Consider the following 19472-nt stretch of genomic DNA (forward strand, 5'->3'; position numbering starts at 1 on the left):
CTGGGGGGAGGGTCCTGGAACCACTCCCCTGTGGATACTGAGGGACGACCGTATTTCGATGAAAATGGTTTTAAAAATAGATGAGTGAGAGCTAATTGTCTCTTTGACAAGTCCCCCTGTACTGTGGGAGAGATCATTGCACCTGTTGCAGCGATCTTTGAACTCAGGATCCAAATTATGGAGGTTCAGATAGCAGTCCTGCCAGTAATTAGTTTCAGAACCTTGAGCAAGTTAGATAACTTCTCCCTGCCCCAGTTTCCCCATCTGTAAAATGGGGGAAATGATAACTACCTCATGACTAAGAATTCAGTAAGTTAAACATGAAAAGAGCTTATTACCACATCTGCAAACAAAGCCTTGATATAGCTATTATTACTGTACAGTTTATTCTGTATATGTAAAGGTGACACCGCCTCCTTTTCCCCTGGCTTTTTAAAGCCCCTCAGAATATTCCAAGTGTTCAGAGCTAAGCAAAATCAAACCATGGAAATTAAGAGTCTATAATAGAAGTTAAACTTCATGTTACGTAATCATGTGTAATAATTCCCATCTTCCTTCCCTGAAGTTGCCCAGAGCACTTTACTTAGGGAGAACCATAGCAATTGGGAAACTCCATTCCTTCATGGATTACCTCAATTGTACTGTACTTAGTCTCCAAAAGCAAACAGCTAAATAATTATCTCAAGGGTGAATCTCACCTGGAAACAGGTTAAGGTCATTGAGGCAAAAAGACAGATTTGCATGACTAAACTATGAAACCACAAGAGTTTTTTTATGCCTGGTATAGTTCTGTGCCTAGCAGTTTATTTAAATCTTAAATAGTAACATTAATTGGTTCACAAATAGCTTGACCTTTAAGGAAATGTATTTCTGTTCATCACTTAAGTGGTAAACATGTGAATCGAGGCCTTCAGACTGCTGTCAAGAACTTTGCAGCTCCTCTTGGCATTAGATAGGGGAGAACTAAAATTAGTTGGAATTGTAAGCAGCATATAGATATGTTCAAGTGATTCCATCACTTAAACATTGTTTAAAAGTTTAATAAAGTAACTTCATTTGTAACAACGCATTACAGTTGGCTTTTCTTATCTCCATGGTAGATACGATATATGATAAAACAGGCGTAGGTTAAAAAAACAAAAAGTTGCTTAGAGTCGGTATTTGGCAGGGGGAGCTGGGACTGCAGCCCTAGGTTTGTTCATTCAAGAGCCTCTGCTCTTAACTACTCTGCCGTGGTTTCCTATTTTATTGCTGGTTCCTATCTTTTTCATCTGTGAAGTACTCCTTCCTCTTCCCTCTCAGAATTTAGCCCTCGCCAGCAGATGTCTCTGTGGCCTCTACGTTGACAGAAAGGCTGCGTGCTATCAGTGGGCAGAAGAGATCACTCTCAGGAATAGCTGCTTGAGATCTTAGCGGCAGGAACACTGCAGGAGGTCTGATTTTGGTCCTTAGATTCTCCAAAGTTACCATTTTCCAAAATACCGTCTAAAAAGAGGGAGTTATTAAATGAACTGATTTACATTAAGAATCTCATGTCCGAATTTGAGTAATTCGGCAATAATCTGACCCTCCTGTGGTCAACGTGGCCTTTAAAATACATACAGACTGATCCCCCCAGTGATGGCTCCTCACGTGTCGCGCATTCCGCACACCTGGGATTACTTGCAAGTTTGTAATCACCGCTCCGCTGTCTCTTCCCCACTCCCGCACTCCGCCTTTGGCTGTCGGGGACGGGGCGGGATTTACAGCTGTGGGAATCTGAACCCTTGTGCTCACTGCGCAGGGCTCTGCGGCTTCTCCCTCAGAGTAAGGGGGGACAGGCAGAGGAAGAGGGTGTGGACGGAATCGGACTGCAGACTCCCCCCAACCCCTCCACCCGACCCCTTGCCACAGAGGTTCGGGCAGCCGGCCGCGGTGGGGGGATTGGCGGCGGAGGCCCAGGCCGGTCCGGCTGGCGTGCGCACGCGCACCGGCGCGCGCCGGCCGTCGGTCACGTGGCCCCCGGCCAGGGCTCGTGAAGCCGGAAGTGGCCTGAGGCGCAAGAAGGCCGCGGGAGCCCGCTGAGGGTGGCGCGGCGGAGACCGGGCGCGGTAAGCGAGGCTAGCGCGGGCGGAGGGGCCGAAGCCGCGCCGGACGCGGGCAGCCAAGCGGGGCACCGCCCGCGCGGAGCGCTCCTGCCCCCTGTGGGAAACTGGGATGCTGAGTCAGGGCGGGGGCGGAGCGGGCGACCCGAGGAGCCCCGCGCGACCCGAGGCCGAGCCCTCCCCGGACCCTGGCTGGGCGGACGCCGCCTCCCGGGTGTCTGGGGCGTGCGAAGCGGGTGGAAAGGTGGCGCGGGCCCGGTCCCCTGCGTCGGGACTCGTCGCCTCACGGCCGGCCCTCTGACCCTGGCCCTCCCGGTGTAGTGGCGTTGGGCACCGAGGAAGAGGATGTATCGGTTACCGGGGCTGGGCCCTGGCCGCCCGGACGGCGGGATGCCCCTTCCCTTGGAGTTAGACTGGCCCCGTTCTACCTCTCTTTCCGAGCGTGGACAGGATTGGCGGTGTTTAAATCGATTAATTTTTCAGACAAACAAAAAGAGACGTGTCATTAGGGCTTCGGTGGTAACAGCGGGGCTTGACTCACCGGAATCTAGAAGCTGAAGACGTTTTCAGTGTACACACATTTAATGCAAATTCCCAAACGTTTCCTTTGGGAAATGGCTTACGAGTGTATTTTCCAGTCCATTTCCCAGGTATTTTCGGTAGGTGGCCTCAAAACAAGTTCTATTCAGTAATTGTCAAATCCATAACCAAAAACCGCCTTTTTTTTTTAACTGTAGAATGCTGAATGTAATATCTGTTTAACAAATGATTCATGTAGTGGTAGAGTTTAGAAATCCTGTTACTTTGTCCATATGCGGCGTCACCAAACCTGTTTTCATCTGTGTACAAACGGTGACTTTCATTTTGGACAGTATAAGGAAGTAGACTTAAGGCAGGATCACTAGCATCATGCCTATACTGTGTCAAAATTTTGATAAGGTTTGTATAGCAAGCACCCTCTGGGTGTGCTGAGTCATGTTTTAGCATGCTGTTGTTGGGGGGTTATTGGATAGTTTCAAAAGACGTTTCCCCTGATCATTGTGATACTGTAGTTTTGTATCTGCATATAGAGAGCAGATACTTTAGATGATAAACGTGTTTTATGTTATCCACTAGGTACATGTAGGTACCTAATGACACTGTCATTTACAGTTAAACAGCAAAGTTACCTTAATTAGGAAAGCTTTTCATTATTGAGAAATATTTGATAATGTTACTGAAAGATATTTGAGAAGTTTATTATTACCTCAGTAGCTGGATAAATGTGTATTTCATATTTTGAAAAAAGCTATCTTATTTTTAGTGCTTATTTCCAATATGTTGCTGTATGTAAAATTCCCTTATCTGAATTAGATGGGTGTTAGAATTATATACATGTATCTTGGTACATCAAGATGGGTGAAATTTAGACGCCTGGCCATTCTTTGTGTTCCTAACCCTCCTTGGAATATTGGCAGTCATTAATTCATGACCGAATACTTGCTCTGTTCTGTCTTAACTATGAAGGGATATTAAGATCTGTTTTAATCTGATATTCCATCAAGTTTGAGGTGGCATGGTGGGACAAGTGTTAATGCTATTTAGCAGACCTCATTTTTATTCCAGTGTGGAGCTCAAACCCTTTAATATCATTATATTTATATGACTTTTCAATATTAAAGGACAAGGCTAGGGGTAATGCTTTTTTTTTTTTTTAATAGACTTTATTTTTTTAAAGCAGTTTTAAGTTCACAGGTGAGCAAAAGATGCAGACATTTTCCATATACCTCCTACCCCCATACATGCATAGCATCCCCTTGCTTATTCTTTAAGACTTTGTAATATACTCTTGGTATACGTATATTTATATACTTGGAGATTGGAAAAACTATCCTTAAATTTATTTCAGAATTTACTGCTGAAATGTTACCTTTCCATCATGAATTGTCAGATTCTATGTAGATGAAATTTTAAGTTATGGAAGTGTTATACTGTGGCAACAGTGGTTTTCTTAGTGTTGCCCTGCCTTTGAAGGAAACAAAGTAATTTTTTTCTATACTTCTTTTGTATTTAACCTTATCACTTTAAATTTTAAAACATGATTTATTATTGATTAATCTTTCAAAACATTTTAAGGAGGTAAATGGCCAATACCATTCTTATTGACAGAGACAAAATTAGAAGGGAAATAGATATTTTTTCAGCCCTGTGAAGAGTGAGTTAAATTGAATATATAAGGTGTCATTGGTGAATGTTTTTTCAGACCCCACATGGCATTTTAGCCTTTAATACTGCTGGAAAGTTAGATTTTTACATTGGACTGTTTCTACACTTTGATTTAGCAACAAGTGATAGTTAATCTTACCTGAGACTAAAAATAGCTAATATTTGTCTCTTAAATGTATTATTCCCTTAAAACAAATGTGTACTTTTTTTTCTTTTCTTTTCTCTTAGTATAACAAGAGGATCGCCTGACCAAGCCGAGATGCAGAGCACTTCTAATCACCTGTGGCTTTTATCTGATATCTTAGGCCAGGGAGCTACAGCAAATGTCTTTCGTGGAAGACATAAGGTTGGTACAGAGGGTGAAAGCTCTGTATGTGTCGTCTTCTGAGACACACACTTGTACTAATGTGAGACTTGGTGGTTTTGATTATTTTGTCTGAAGAGAATATCTGTTTTTGTCATTATTTAAGATATGACTTGTGTTAGAGCCAGTGCAGAGATATCTGCCCATTGGTGGCAGAAGTCATGTCCTGGGCAGTGGAGAAAAACAGAAGGTTGGCTGGAAAAAAAGACTGGGAAAGATTAGTGTTGTGCCTTTTGGTTCTTTCCTCAGCCTAGTCTTCCCACAGTAGTGAGTGACGTCACTGACAGAGGTTCAGTGCGGCAGTGATTTGGGGTAGGAGGTAGTGGAGGGAGGCATGGTGAGGAGACAGGTAGGGAGTTTGGGGGGAAACCCACAGACGATTCTGCTGTGCTGTACTAAGGCTTTGTGCCCCGAGTAGAGCAGCATTCTGCAAGGTAGACTGGAGTAAAATGAGATTATCTACAAGGAGCCCAGAAATAGATAAACAGGTTTCTACTGTACAGCATAGGAAACTGTATTCAATATCTTATAGTAACTTATAATGAAAAAGGATATGAAAAGAAATATATGTGTACGTATGACTGAAACATTATGCTGTACACCAGCAATTGACACATTGTAAACTGACTATACTTCAATTTAAAAAAAGAAACCAAGGAGCCCAGGTTTAGAAGGCTATACCCTGGTATGAGGTCATCAGAGCTTGTTGGTGGAAGTGAGAATAGAGTAAAGGGACTAATCCCAGAGGCATTTCAAGAACCAAAAGGACTTTGTGTCAGATTCTGTGTTGGTAGGATGAAATTAAAGATAATTAAAGTCATTTAAAATGAAGAAATTTAAGATCGTTAAAGTTTCTATTCTGCGAAGGAAGCTGGAGAAATAATGAAATTTTTAAAAATCCCTTTATAATGCAGATAATCGTCCACTAATTTTTCAGCACTATGAATTCAGCACAGAAGCTCTACATATTTTAGTAAGGGGGAGTTTCCTTCTATTTTTCTGTAGCTTTGAGACTACCAGTCAGTTCTGTCTGTGACAATGAGACAAGCATTAATCGGGGAGAGGCTGCTTCCTCTGTGGCTCTTAGAGAAAGAATCAGATATCATGCAGTTTTTGGCTTTTTTCCCCCTCCAGCTTTAGAATTGTCCACAGGTTCTGGTCCTTGATCAAGCTCATAGTGATCAACCTTGGATATTTCTGTCCTGGAAATGTTTATGTTTTGTGTGCTGTGCCAAGAAGAGAAAACGGGTGGCAACACAGAATTGAGCAGTGAGACACATCTGATGGTCTGTTTTCTGTGACCCAAATTAACTTAACAAACTCTAATTATCACTTGGTATGTGTCAGACGCTATGGCAGACCTAGTAATTTTAGCTATGAGTAATGTGCAGTTCCTGCCCACAAAGAATTTTGGATTTAGTGGCAAGGTGGCATTGGAAGGAACATAAATTAGAAACTGATAGAGTGAGAGGTCGGCAGTAGTGATAGAAATTGAGGGAGGCATATATAAAGTGCCTGGCACTAGTCAGTATCTCACATATTCTGATCCTCTTTCCTTACTTAGATACCGGTGTCGTTCTTGTAAGTGCCTGCACTTAGTATGCACTCTGTAAATGCTTGCTGACTGAAAGAGTAAATGAATGAATGAGGATAGAGTAGACTACCCTAAGTCAACCTGAAGTTCTTCAAAGGAAGTAAAAATGTTCTTTATCCAGCATAGTTTGAAAGCCTCAAATAAGGATTTGAGAGGCATAAAAATTGACTTAAAATACTGCTAACACCCAGTTTGGTATTCAGTCCCTAACAGTCTTCCCTGGGATGTGTTTTGAGAAACCATGTTTGTTCTCAGTGACATCAATATCAAGGGTTTAGGGCTGTACCCAAAAAATCCTGCTTGCCCTTATAACTGTTTATTTAAGGGTCTTTATATTGTATTAGCTAAACCCCTTTATGTTATTGCTTAAAATAACCAGATCCCTAAATTTACTGTACGTTATTCAAAGAATAGTCCCTACTTTATCTGTCTATTCTTCATCAAGTTGCTTTTAGCTGCTTATGGGGGTAGACGGTTTATGTGTATGTGGTAACCGTGGTGAAGCTGAAGGGGAGAGAGCTGTAGGAAGGACATGTTGATCTGCACATTGTATATATATGTGCGTGTGGATCTCTAAATAGTGATAATGTTTGACTTAGGGCCAGTGAATGATAGATGACTGTGCAGCTGAATAGAGGGAAAATAGCATGTTCTCACACATATCCTGTCACCCTCACAGGTATGATGTAGACTGCAGAAGGCTGGAAAATACTGGCCTTGGTCACAGTGGGTACATTGCAACATTGTATTATTTCCCCTGCTTGCTCCTCTGTTAGGATCCTCCTGATTGTAGACTAAGTTTGAGATAAGTGTCCTCTAGAAAAATCTCTCTGTTGGGTGGTATAGATTTGGCAGTGTCCTAACCCTGACTGATCAAATGGAAAAAAAAAGTGTAATTGAACTCTAGTTAAATTGTTCCTTTTCATGTTGTCTGAAAATGGTCAGTGGGCCTTTTCTTATGGAAAAAAAAATATGTGTATTTGGTGCAGAGGGAGCAGAGAAGAGAGGGAGGAGTGATCACAACACAGAGGTGGTCTCCAAAGAGTGATCCTGTAGAGTGAGACTGTCATGCAGTTAAATGGTTTTAAGAAGATCATGAAATTCTCTTCTGAAGAGAGGGGAGGGGAAAGTGTAGGTGGTGAATCTGTGTGGAAAGCTGTAGAGAGGGCCTAAAGCAGGAACAGCACAGCAGGCTTGACAGCGAGCCAGGAAATATCTTTAGGCAGAGGAAATGAGTGATCTTTCCACTAACCCTGGGGAAGTTCAGCCTTGGATTGTGGCAAAAGTGGATTAAATTTAGACTCTGGACTGAGTGATTGGAAGGATGTGGGAGGGTCTGGAAGAGAGCCTTAATGTAAGGTTAATTAAATGAAGAACATGAGAGTGTAATGTTTACCTGAAATTAGGCATGTATTTTGTACCTCTAAGATCTGCCCCCAGCTGCGGTTGTGCATTGTAATTCTGTGTTTGATCTACTTCAATATGCCATGAGAGAACGAGAGTTGGGGTGCTGCCGGTGCTTTGGTAGAGAAAAGGAAATGCCTTTGATCCTTTAGAAATGGTCTGCAAGTCAACAGTGTGTGCCCTGGTCATCTTGGGGAAGTTGTGGAAAGTTACCCAAGGCAGTAGTGGTGCAGTGCCATGAGGGTGGTCTCCTTCAACCTTCTCTTCAGCTCTCACCTCCACGCGCACATGTACACACATTATCCAGTTAGGGAATCTTAGAAGTTCATTGTATTAATTTGAGAGTCTTACTAAAAATTTCATATGTGGAATATAATTTTCAGTCTTTCTTTTCCTGTTTTGATTAGTTTAAAATTATTGGGCCCTGGAGAAAGCCTTGTGAGTTTCACTTTCTATTTCTTATTCAGAATACACATTCACATTTGGTACGCTGAGCTCTTCTGAGACTTGAATGACTGTCTTTGCCACATGTATCATAATGAAAGCTTTATAATACAAAGGAAAATAGCCCTTTCTACATTCCACAGCATACAATTTGAAAGAAATATTGAGTTGCTGATTGATATATCTTAGCTTTAAAATAAGTCAGGAGTCCTAGTACAAATTACCTGTGTTTAAAAATATTCAGGGTGTTCTATAAAAAAGATAAATTGCTATTCTAGTTCTAATAGTACCTTTTTATCTTTGTTATAATATAAACATAAAACCTTTCTCTCCTTTTCTTAGAAAACTGGTGACTTATTTGCTATCAAAGTATTTAATAACATAAGCTTCCTTCGTCCAGTGGATGTTCAAATGAGAGAATTTGAAGTGTTAAAAAAACTCAATCACAAAAATATTGTCAAGTTATTTGCTATTGAAGAAGAGGTAAGTAGTCAAGCTTTAATTAACCTTGTCATGTTTATTATAGCTAATATAAAAATTGTTTTATAAACAGGTTTTTTTAAATGGTGGAAATTAGGGGTCATACAACCAAATATTTACTCTCAAAGATTCTTGAATAGAGAAAACAATGGAATTAAGGTATGGAATTAGAAAAGTAGTATAGAGAATAAAAGAATGTAGAATATGATTACAGTATTATTGCTAAATACAAAACCTAAGTGAAGCTAAATTGGCATAATTATATAAGGAGCAAGGAGAAAGTCAAACAATACAAAGAAGGCTTTGTAAAAGAAGAAAAATCCTTGGAATCCTGGGATTATATATGAAGTCCAGGTGTAAAAGACAGAATTGATTTTAGGGGGAAACAGTGAAAATAAAACTATCTTAGGAAAATAGAAATTGCTTTAGACATGGTTAATCAATAAAATCACACCTTTTGAAAAATAATTTGACAATTTATACTTACTAGGAAGTAATCAGAAATTAAATTGTAATTTTATGTACAAAGATGTTCATTGCTGCTCTGTTTATAATGCAGAATGATTAAGTCAGAGTGTTTGGTGAGTAGTTACCCAGAGTTACCTACACTCAAGGTTAAGAGCTTAGCCCTCCAGGCAGCCAAGTGTGTTCAAGAATTCTGACATGAGCTGCAGAGGCGTTTGGCGTACTGCATGGTCAGAGAGAAAAGCCCCCACCAGACTGCCCAGTCAGACACGAGCTGCAAGTTCAGGTGTCCCCAGGGCTCCCTTCACTTCAGATCAGCCAGCTGCAAATTTAGGGCTTCCGTGACTGCCCTCAGATTTGATAATTTGCTAGAATGTTGAATGACTCACAGAACTCAGGAAAGCACTATACAGTTGACCCTCGGACAACACGGGTTTGAACTGCGTAGGTCCACCTAAATAATGTGGATTTTTTTCCACTGAATACATACTACAGTACTGCACAATCCAAGGTGGTTTGAATCTGCAGATACGAACCACAGATACAGAGGGCTGACTATAAAGTTGTACGTTAATTTTCAGTTGCCCAGAGGGTGAGTGCCCCTAACTCCTGCTTTGTTCAGAAGTCAACTTACAATTACATTGTAATTTATATTTTAGTATAGCAAAAGGGTGTAAATTAGAGCTAACCAAAGGAAGAGATCTATAAGTGCAGAATATGGGAGAGTTCTAAACATGAATCTTCCTTGTCCTCAGCAACACCTTACTGTCCTGGCATTGACGTATGACAGAACGCAGTGTACTGCCATCCCTGGACACCCACCTGAGCCTTTGGTGTGCAAAGTGCTTATTGGGGCTCGACCACATACTGCCACTTGGCTGACCTTTAGTCTCCAGCCCTTCTCAGAGGTTCTGGCTAATACCTTTAGTCTCTGTTTCCTCTGGAAGTTAGAATGGATATGCATGGCCTAAAACCCCCATCATAAGTCATTGTTAGACTGCCATGTGGCCAAAGACCCCAGACAAAGACACTTCTAGCAAACAGGGCATTCCAGAGGCCCACCTCCCAGTAGCCAAGGGCAACAGCCAAACCTCTCTGGGTAAAATTAATTCTTTACTATGTAGCAGTTAAGCAGTAATAAAAAGATATATTTAACAAAATTTCAATCACCTGGGAGCATGCTTATATGTAATATTCTGTGAGAAAATCAGTATTACAAATATATATGCAGTATGATCTTGGTAAATACATTATATGGTATACAAATAGTGTTAGGTGTCTCTAATGAGATTTGACACATAGAAAAAAGACTGAAAGGAAACACACCAAAATATTAACATAGTTATCTCTGGATGATGGAATTATGGGTATTTCTCACATTTTCAATTCATCAGCATTTAATTATTTCATTATTTTAAAACAATACTTTTTTTCCTTATAAAATTATTTCCTTTATAATGAAAAAGAATATACATGTATAACTGAATCACTATACTTTACTCCAGAAACTGGCACAACATAGTAAATCAACTATACTTCAATAAAAAAGAAATTATTCCCTTTATACCACTCAGTAGTAGAGAAATTTAAAATATTTTATAGATGTATTTTGGGGATATGTAGAAAAAATATCAAAGGAAGAAAGGATAAAAAGTTGGAGATGAATACTGGATTTTAAGACTCATTCACATTTTCCAGTTTATGAAATGGGCATGTATCTTATAATCAATGCATATGTATGTAATTTGGTAATACTTCTTTTTCTCTATAAAGTTGTTATTAGATTGATAATATATCTTATAGTCAATGGTGCATTAAAATCAAGATTAAAACAAATCAGCTCAAGTTCAAATGGGCAGATTAGAACCTGTCTGTAAGAGGACCACTCAGCTGTTCTGCCACCTATTTTTTTTTTTTCCCAAGGCTAGAACTCTATTCCTCAAAGTGAAAGTGTTTGTCACAAGAAGAATTTCATGTGTTTTAAGGTTTGGTAGAAGAGCTAATATCCTAAATGTACTATTCTATATTAGAAATTAAAGATAATTTTAAAAGAACCATTACAACATTGTGGCAGTGATTTTCTAATTAGTTATTGACAGCCTTTACTGTGGTTTGTCTTCAAAGACAAATCCAATTTTAATACGAATTTAGAAGATACTCTCATTTGTACGGTCAACAAACCCCAGGTGAAAAAGCAGTTCAAAGTGCCTTCATGACTGGAACAAATTCTACTTTTAAATGAAATTAGGTAAGTACTGGTATATAATAAAAATTTATTTTTTTATATTGAGTCCCAACTGGTGATTTTTTTTTTAGACAACAACAAGACATAAAGTACTTATTATGGAATTTTGTCCGTGTGGGAGTTTATACACTGTTTTAGAAGAACCATCTAATGCCTATGGACTACCAGAGTCTGAATTTTTAATTGTTTTGCGAGATGTGGGTACGTTTCTTAATTTATATGATATATATGTGTGTGTGTATAATTTAATGACATAAGAATTCTTTAAAATAAATCTCTTACATTCAAAGCCAAAGACCTTTATGGTGTGCTTTCTTAGATATGATACCAAAAGTGCAAGTACAGAAAGGAAAAAAACAGATAAATTGGACTTTATCAACATTAAAAACTTTTATATTTCAAAAGACAACATCAAGTGAAAAGACAACCCATAGACCAAGAGAAAATATTTGTAAGTTGTATGTCCGATAAGAAATTTTTATCGCAACAACTCAACAATAAAAAGACAACCCAATTTAAAAATTGGCAAAGGATTTGATAGAAATTCCTCCAAAGAAGATACACAAATGGCAAACAAGCATATAAAAAGATTGTTAGTCATTAGGGAAATGTAAATCAAAACCACTAAGAGATACCACTACATATTAACTAGGATGGCTAAAATCAGAAGACAAAACAAACAAGTGTTGGCAAGGATGTAGAGAAACTGAAACCCTCATACACTGTTGGTGGTATTATAAAAAGGTATAGCCACTTTGGACCGCAGTCTGACAGTTCTAAAAGTTAAACAGAATTACTGTATGACTTAGCAGTTCCATTACTAGGTATTTATCTAAAAGAATTTAAAACATATCCACACAAAAACTTGTACACCAGGGTTTATAATAGCAAAAGAAATGGAAACATCCCCATGTCTACCAGCTGATAAATAGATAAACAAAATGTGGTATATCTATAGAGTGGATTATTATTTGTTCGTAACAAGATGAAGTAGTGATACGTGTTGTAACATGGATGCACCTTGAAAAATTATGCTTAGTAAAAGACGCCAGACACAAAAGGCCACAATATTTGTGTGATTCCATTTATGTGAAAGGTCCAGAATAGGCAAATCCAGAGAGACAGAAAGCAGATTAATGGTTGTCCAGGGCTTGAGGGGAGGGTGGAGTCGAGGAGTGACTGCTAATAGGTGTGGGGTTTCTTTTCCGCATAATGGAAATTTTCTGAAATTGGTGTTGATGGTTGTACATTCTGTGATTCTGACTATATTGAAATCTATTGAATTGTATACTTTTAAAAAATGAGTTTTATGATATGTGAATTTTATCTCAATAAAGCTGTTATTTTAAAAAAAAGAATATGGCAACCAAAGGGAATAATATCTTCTTGGAAAGAAATGAATCAATATTCGAAGAATAGGAAAAGCCCAGTGATAAAGAAGGTATGAGGTTAGTGGGAATTCTTGAATTTGCACTGGAAGCAGAGTAGAGACTTTAGGTGAGGCTAAAATGAAAGAGAATATATGCTACAGTCTGTTAAATCAAATAGAAGTTGTAGGTAATTGATGCCTTCCTGAGTGTACTGGTAGCCGTGAGTTTTCATAATTCAATGTTGACACCCCTGAAGTTAGTTTTATATGTCATGCTTGGACATTCATCTGTCAGCTGTCAAACAATTGTTTAAAACTGTCAATCTGTGACACTGCGTGTCAGTCAACCCGGACAGCTTAATTTCAGCAATTTTGTCACCTTTGTCCTTAAAAAAAGAAAGGAAAAAAAGAAGGAAAATGGCCTTTTTAGAATAGCCTTAAGCATGTGAGAAATATATATTTATGGAAACAAAATAAGTCTGACACTTTGCCTCTGTTACATTTTTATTATTATGTATTGAGTCCAGTTTACTTTTTTGTGGAATTTTTTCCCCCAAGGTAAAAATGTAAAGTTGTGGAAGATTATCTTTCTTGCGAATCTTTATTCTTAAGTTTAGGCAGATGACCCACAGATATATAACCAAAACTAATTCAGGAAGTAATATGCTTAAGACCATTGTATTCCATTTTCTTGATAGTGTGTAAGAGAGATTGGACTCTTCCTTAGGCCACATTGATCCTCATTCTAAAGTTCCTCATTACTCAAACATGAAATATAAATATAAATATTATCAATTACTTCTTTGATTAAAGTGACTTTGGATTAGCTTATTTGAAGACTTATATTGAGTGACTATGAATGAATTAATATTTAATTAATGAATTTGATTCGTACACATATGCATAGATACCTACATTATGATTTCCTTTTTTTTATATTTATTATTAAAGTGGGTGGAATGAATCATCTCCGAGAAAATGGCATAGTCCACCGTGATATCAAGCCAGGAAATATCATGCGTGTGATAGGGGAAGATGGACAGTCTGTATACAAACTCACAGATTTTGGTGCAGCTAGAGAATTAGAAGATGATGAGCAGTTTGTTTCTCTGTATGGCACAGAAGAATATTTGGTAAGTCATACGTCACTAATAGTTTTATTTAAAGAAGCTGGATATATTGTAAATATGAGTAATTGGCCAACCAGTTCACTATAAAATGTCTTAGTTTTTATGGCAAAAATTAAAATTTCTATTCTAATGAATATGGTGTGTAACGAGGAATTAGATACTGGTTTCTGAGGGTGTTATTTTTCTGTTAAAAAATGCTTTCAAGGTTTTTAATACTCTTAAATTTCTAAAATTTCACTAGTGTTATGGATGTATGTTAAAAAGAAAGAACTATCTGTACACTCCAGAAGCATCTAGCTAGTAGTAAAAGCTCCCTTTTTTTGGATCAGAGCAGTTACTGCATTACCAGCATGTTACAGTGCTATTCCCTGGAGAGCAAACTTCATTGTAATTCTGAAGGAGAAGATTCTATTCAGGGAGGTTGGTTATTGAAAGGTGAAAAGAGCCATTGTTAGAAACACACACAAAATGAAATGCCTTTAAAAGATCTAACTTGAAATGCTAGAAAACTAGGAAAGCTCTGTGGTTGAAACAATTTATATAGGGGTGTGTGTGTGAAGTTAGTAAACATTTGAAACACTTCAGAAAATACACTTAAAAATAAATACATGTAACATATAATCAGGCAGTTTATAATATATAGTTGTTACTCAGTGTTCACGGCTCTTGGTTTTGTCTTAAAAGTCTTAGAATCTGTGACTTTTTTTCCAACTGGATTCTGCCTTTGCAATCTTACAACATGAAGAGTAAAGTCTAGCTGCTGCTATAATGTTATTCAGATTTTTCTAAGTCTGTCATGCATTAAGGTGTCTTAAAATTATACTATCAATATATAACCCCAAAGTAATCTGTAGTTATAGTTTGATAATCTTTTAATAGAAGTTCCTAAAAATGGATTACATTCATCCAACAGGTATTTATGGAGTGCCTACTATGTACCAGGCACTGTTCTAGGAGCTGGGACTTCTGTGGTGAACCATATGTACATGATTCCTGCTCTTACGGAACTCACATTCTAGTGAGCACAATAGACAAGTCAATAAGATAAATTCAGATAACTAAAATGTTGGAAAGACAGTAAGATAATAAGATAGTGACTAGCAGGAGAAAGATAGCTGGGGAAAGCCTCCTTTCAATCCTAAATGACCTGACACTTAAATGATAAAAAGAAGCAAGCCATGCAAACATTTGGGGGAAAAGCATTATAAGCAGGAGGAACAGCAACTGCAAAGGCTTAGAAACAAGAATGACTTTGATGTTTGAGAAACAGAAAGGATGACAGTATGGCTGGAATTTAGTAAGTGAAAAGGCAGGTGATAGGAGGTGGAATTGGAGGAGTAAGCAGAAGCCAACCAGATCATACAGGCTAGTGGTTTCAACCCTATATGATCACCCCCTTTTTATAATAAATGTTTTATAATGTCCCTTTCAGTATCTTGAAAAGAAAATCTTAGGTAATATAGTCAGCCTGCATACCTAATTTAGGCATAATATCTTAGTAATAATATAAAGGAAAATATAATAAAATCATGGATATTTAATGTGTAAAAGTTTGAGAACACCTTCGCTAGCAAATCAATCAGATGCTTGCACCCATGTGTAATCCCACCCCCAGTGCATGTGCAGTGATAACTTGTATGTTGTATTGGTTGAGTCACATATCACAAGTGGTAGTGTTGTCACTGACATCATTTTTCAAAGCAGTGAATAATTCTTGGTAACATTTCTAACTAAACAAAGTAGATTTACAAATACTGCATTCCTGTAATGACAAAAACTTAAAGTACAAAAGTACATGGTTGATAATTTAAATGGAATGAGATCATTATAAACAGACTTCTTACCTGCACAAATGTCTGGCAGGATATTCAAAAGTGGTGCAGATTGTGAGAAGCTTATTTTTCAGAACTGTTCCATATTCAGCAGGATGTCTCTCATCTCTGGTCTCTGCCAACTAAATACCCATTGCCTTTCCCAGTTACTGTGATGACCAGAGGAAACAAACAGCAGTGCAGTCCTGGCCTTCGTGAGGCTGAGCCCCTGTGACCAGCTGTCAGTCTTTCATGTATCCTCCTAGGACCGCAGTTTAACTTTTGCCTCTAACAGAGGTTTTAAATGAAAAGAACAAAACATTAAATAAATTAACTCTAAGTCCGTTACTCTTGGCTGAAATTTTACTCTTACGTATTTCCTATTTCAGACCATACCCAGCCCTGTTTTCTTATACAGTGCACCAGCAGTTATAAAGAAAGACGAATAATAGCCTGAAGCTCAGCAATCTAGAAATATTTCTTTATTTAAATGAAAACTTTTGTCATTTTGGAATTCCCAGACCAGATGTTGAATCTCCTTTTTGTGTGTTACAGACCAGGGAAAACAACATTTTTTAATTCTACCGTTTTTAATATGATTTTTTTTTAGAGTATGGTTGATTTACAGTGTTGTGTTTGTTTCTGGTGTACAGCAAAGTGATTCAGTTATACATGTGTATATATATATATTCTCTTTCATATTCTTTTCCATTATGGTTTGTTACAGGATATTGAATATAATTCCCTGTGCTATATACAATAGGACCTTGTTGTTTATTTTATATGTAATTTGTATCTGCTAATCCCAGACTCCTAATTTATCCCTCTCCTACCTTGCTTTCCCCTTTGGTAACCATAAGTTTGTTTCCTGTGTCTGTGAGCGTTTCTGTTTCATAGATAAGTTTATTTGTATCATATTTTAGATTCCACATATAAGTAATATCAGATGATATTTGTCTTTCTCTCTCTGACTTACTTCACTTAGTATGATAATCTCTAGGTCCATCCATGTTTCTGCAAATGGTATTAGTTCATTCTTTATTGTGGCTGAGGAGTACTCCATTGTGTATGTAGCACATTTTCTTTAATTATGATAGTTAATAATATAACCTGAGAACTTGCAGTAGCTTTCTCCTCATGCTCCTGTTCCAGATGCAGAGGCCCAGGCCTAGTAATACAAGCCCCACACACGTACAAGTCGCACATTCGAGAGAGAGCCAGTGGGCACAGATACATCAGTCAGTCACTGCCTAGAGAGGGCCTTCCAGCTGTACCAATTAGACAGTATATTATTGCATCTTTTGAGGAGGTCCTCCATTTGTCTCCTTTTAGAATTGCTGTATCACCTCTTCCCAGATTGGCAGCCTCATGTTCCAGAAGCTGTCAGGCATGTCTAGGTACTTTGGCCTCTTCACAGCACCATTGATACACTGAGTACTGGCTGCTAGGTCAGAGGTCTGGCTAGTGCTTCTTTGGACAATAGTTACTTTATGTGCTGTACCACAGAACCAGCAAAACCACTCAGACCCCGTATATCTGGTAGGCATAAGTTTGGACACTCATTTTAACCCCTCATGCTTATCACCTCTTCTGATTTCTCATTAATATGTGTTTCCCAGAAGAGTCTCACTCACCCCCCAAAAAATAATAATCAAGGGATTGTGACCTTTTGAAAGTCAGATTCAAAAACTGCATCATTTAGAAACACCCTCCCAGCAGTGTTATCTGCATTGGCTCCCAATCCCTTGGGCCACTGCCAAATACCCCAGTGTCATAAGTCATTGTTTTGGTTTGGGATCATTTGGGAGGTGACTGTCCTTTGGTCCAGAGTACACTCTTGTAGCTTTATCTTCCAAGAATCTTAAAATTCCAATGGACAACATACATAAAGACAAATGTCACTAGGCTAAGCATATATGACCTGTGGTTGTACTCTGCAGAGCTTAATGCCCATCAGAATCTCTGTCTGGATCTGTAAGCTCCTAAGTCATGTCCTATAAGATCCATCTGTTCTCCACAACTGTATTATAGTGTCTTCTGTGTTTAAAAAAATGTGTTTACCATCAGACCAGCTACTTGTCTGAGCTGCTGTATCCCCAGTATAGCCAGTCAGGCTAATCCAAATTAATTCTAGAAAATTAAATTTTCATCTCAGAGCCCATATGACTTGCTCTAATGGATTCCATGTGAGGGATAAGGGAAAGGGATCAAGGCTGCTTGATATATTTGGGTGTGAGAAACTGGATAGATGATGGTATCATACTTGAAGGATAAAGATTAGAGGGAAACAGGTTTGAGTCAGAAGACGAAAGGATCTATTTTGGATAAGTTAAGTTTAAGCTACCTTTTAGACATTCAAAAAAATAATATGATACTTGAATCCATAGTTCAGGACAAGAGATAATTTTGGGAGCTAAAGGATATAGGTAACATTTAATGCCATAGGCCTGAATGGAAGATGAGGAAAAGGCAGTTGTAAGTATGGACAACTATTTTGAGTTTTGCTCTGGTGGGAAGCAGAGAATTTGGCGATAGCTAGAAGGGGTTGTGGGATCAATTTAGGCTGTTGGTTTTTTTTTTTAGTGAGAGATGTTAAAGCATGTGTGTAAGCTGAAAGGAATGATCCGATAGAAAGGGAGAAATTGATGCACAAAATAAAAGGGGTAGTTGTAGGAACTGGTTTCTGAAATTGAGGAGATGATGTGATGGGCCCCACAGCTCAGGTGGGAAAATTGGCCTTTGATAGGAGCAGTTCCGTTGTGACTGGAAAGGAGACGCTGATTCAGGTAGGTTGGGATTTGGTGAAAGACATAAGGAAGAGTTGATCGCTGATTGCTTCCATTTCCTTGTTGAAGTATAAAGTGAGGTGATCAAAACTGAATGTGGAAGAAAGTGGTGTTAGAGTTTTGAGAAGAAAGCAAAAGATGTGAAATAGTTTTTTCAGGTTGAGAAAGTGAAATTATTAGAAAAGTATGATAGAAGTTCTAGGCATTATTGAATATCCATTTTTGTGTAATGTATTACCATAGAACACAAATTAGTAGGGTTTTTTCTTTTTTTTTTTTCTTTTAAAGCATCCTGATATGTATGAGAGAGCAGTGCTAAGAAAAGATCATCAGAAGAAATATGGAGCAACAGTTGATCTTTGGAGCATTGGGGTAACATTTTACCATGCAGCGACTGGATCACTGCCATTTAGACCATTTGAAGGGCCACGTAGGAATAAGGAAGTGATGTAAGTGGTTTATCCATCTAAATAACTTTTAAAATGTATCTCTGTCTGTTTTTGTTTCTTCATGTTAGCCAGATATGCTACTAAAAATTGATTTAGCCATCATTTCTGATATTTAAGCTATTTGGTTTTTCAGTAAGAATGCAGCTTATAAAAGTGTATAGGTGTAATGTTTCATAGCATGTTTAACTGTCTTATACACAAAGTATAAATGCCATCCAGTCTTTGGTTCATCATTAAAAATATACTGCTTTCTGGATTTTATTTCAGCATATTGTGTGTTTAGTTCTCTTTATGTGTTTATCAGGCTTTTTCCTCAATATAACTAAAAAAATAGTATGTCTGTGGAGTAGCTAGAACCATTACTGGATCAAAAAGAAATACAGTTCTTACCCTGAACCAACCTGATTTCTTTAACCATTTCAAAAATAACATTTAATGTAATATTACCTTTTTTCCTAGTGTTGCAGTCTCAGTCCAAAGACTGAATGCATTTTACTAGTATGTTATATACTTATGTACTACCGTAATTATTAGGAGATAATTACCATGTATAAAACCACTGTTGTAAACCAAATACTGGGGGAAAAGAGGGATGGAGTTTTAGATGTGAAATTTAATATAAAATTCATCTATACGTTGGCC

At 38.1% G+C, this 19472-nt stretch overlaps 1 protein-coding gene across 4 annotated transcripts in view; it reads left to right on the plus strand.

The window, feature by feature from the left end:
* The first annotated feature begins 1789 nt into the window (after positions 1 to 1789).
* Positions 1790 to 19472, plus strand: part of TBK1 (TANK binding kinase 1) — a 40994-nt gene continuing 23311 nt past the window's right edge. For 3 of the 4 annotated variants that reach the window (XM_032493327.1, XM_032493328.1, XM_032493329.1), the window contains exons 1-6: positions 1790 to 2090; positions 4518 to 4635; positions 8438 to 8578; positions 11357 to 11486; positions 13606 to 13787; positions 18670 to 18830. In XM_032493327.1, the coding sequence (XP_032349218.1) occupies positions 4549 to 4635; positions 8438 to 8578; positions 11357 to 11486; positions 13606 to 13787; positions 18670 to 18830 (701 nt within the window). In that variant the 5' untranslated portion in view covers positions 1790 to 2090; positions 4518 to 4548. Of the gene's footprint in view, positions 2091 to 4517; positions 4636 to 8437; positions 8579 to 11356; positions 11487 to 12612; positions 12727 to 13605; positions 13788 to 18669; positions 18831 to 19472 lie in introns of those variants that run through there. The other variant, XM_032493330.1, reaches the window with a different exon arrangement.

The sequence above is a fragment of the Camelus ferus genome, chromosome 12 (genome assembly GCF_009834535.1).
Source record: "Camelus ferus isolate YT-003-E chromosome 12, BCGSAC_Cfer_1.0, whole genome shotgun sequence".
Taxonomy (NCBI): domain Eukaryota; kingdom Metazoa; phylum Chordata; class Mammalia; order Artiodactyla; family Camelidae; genus Camelus; species Camelus ferus.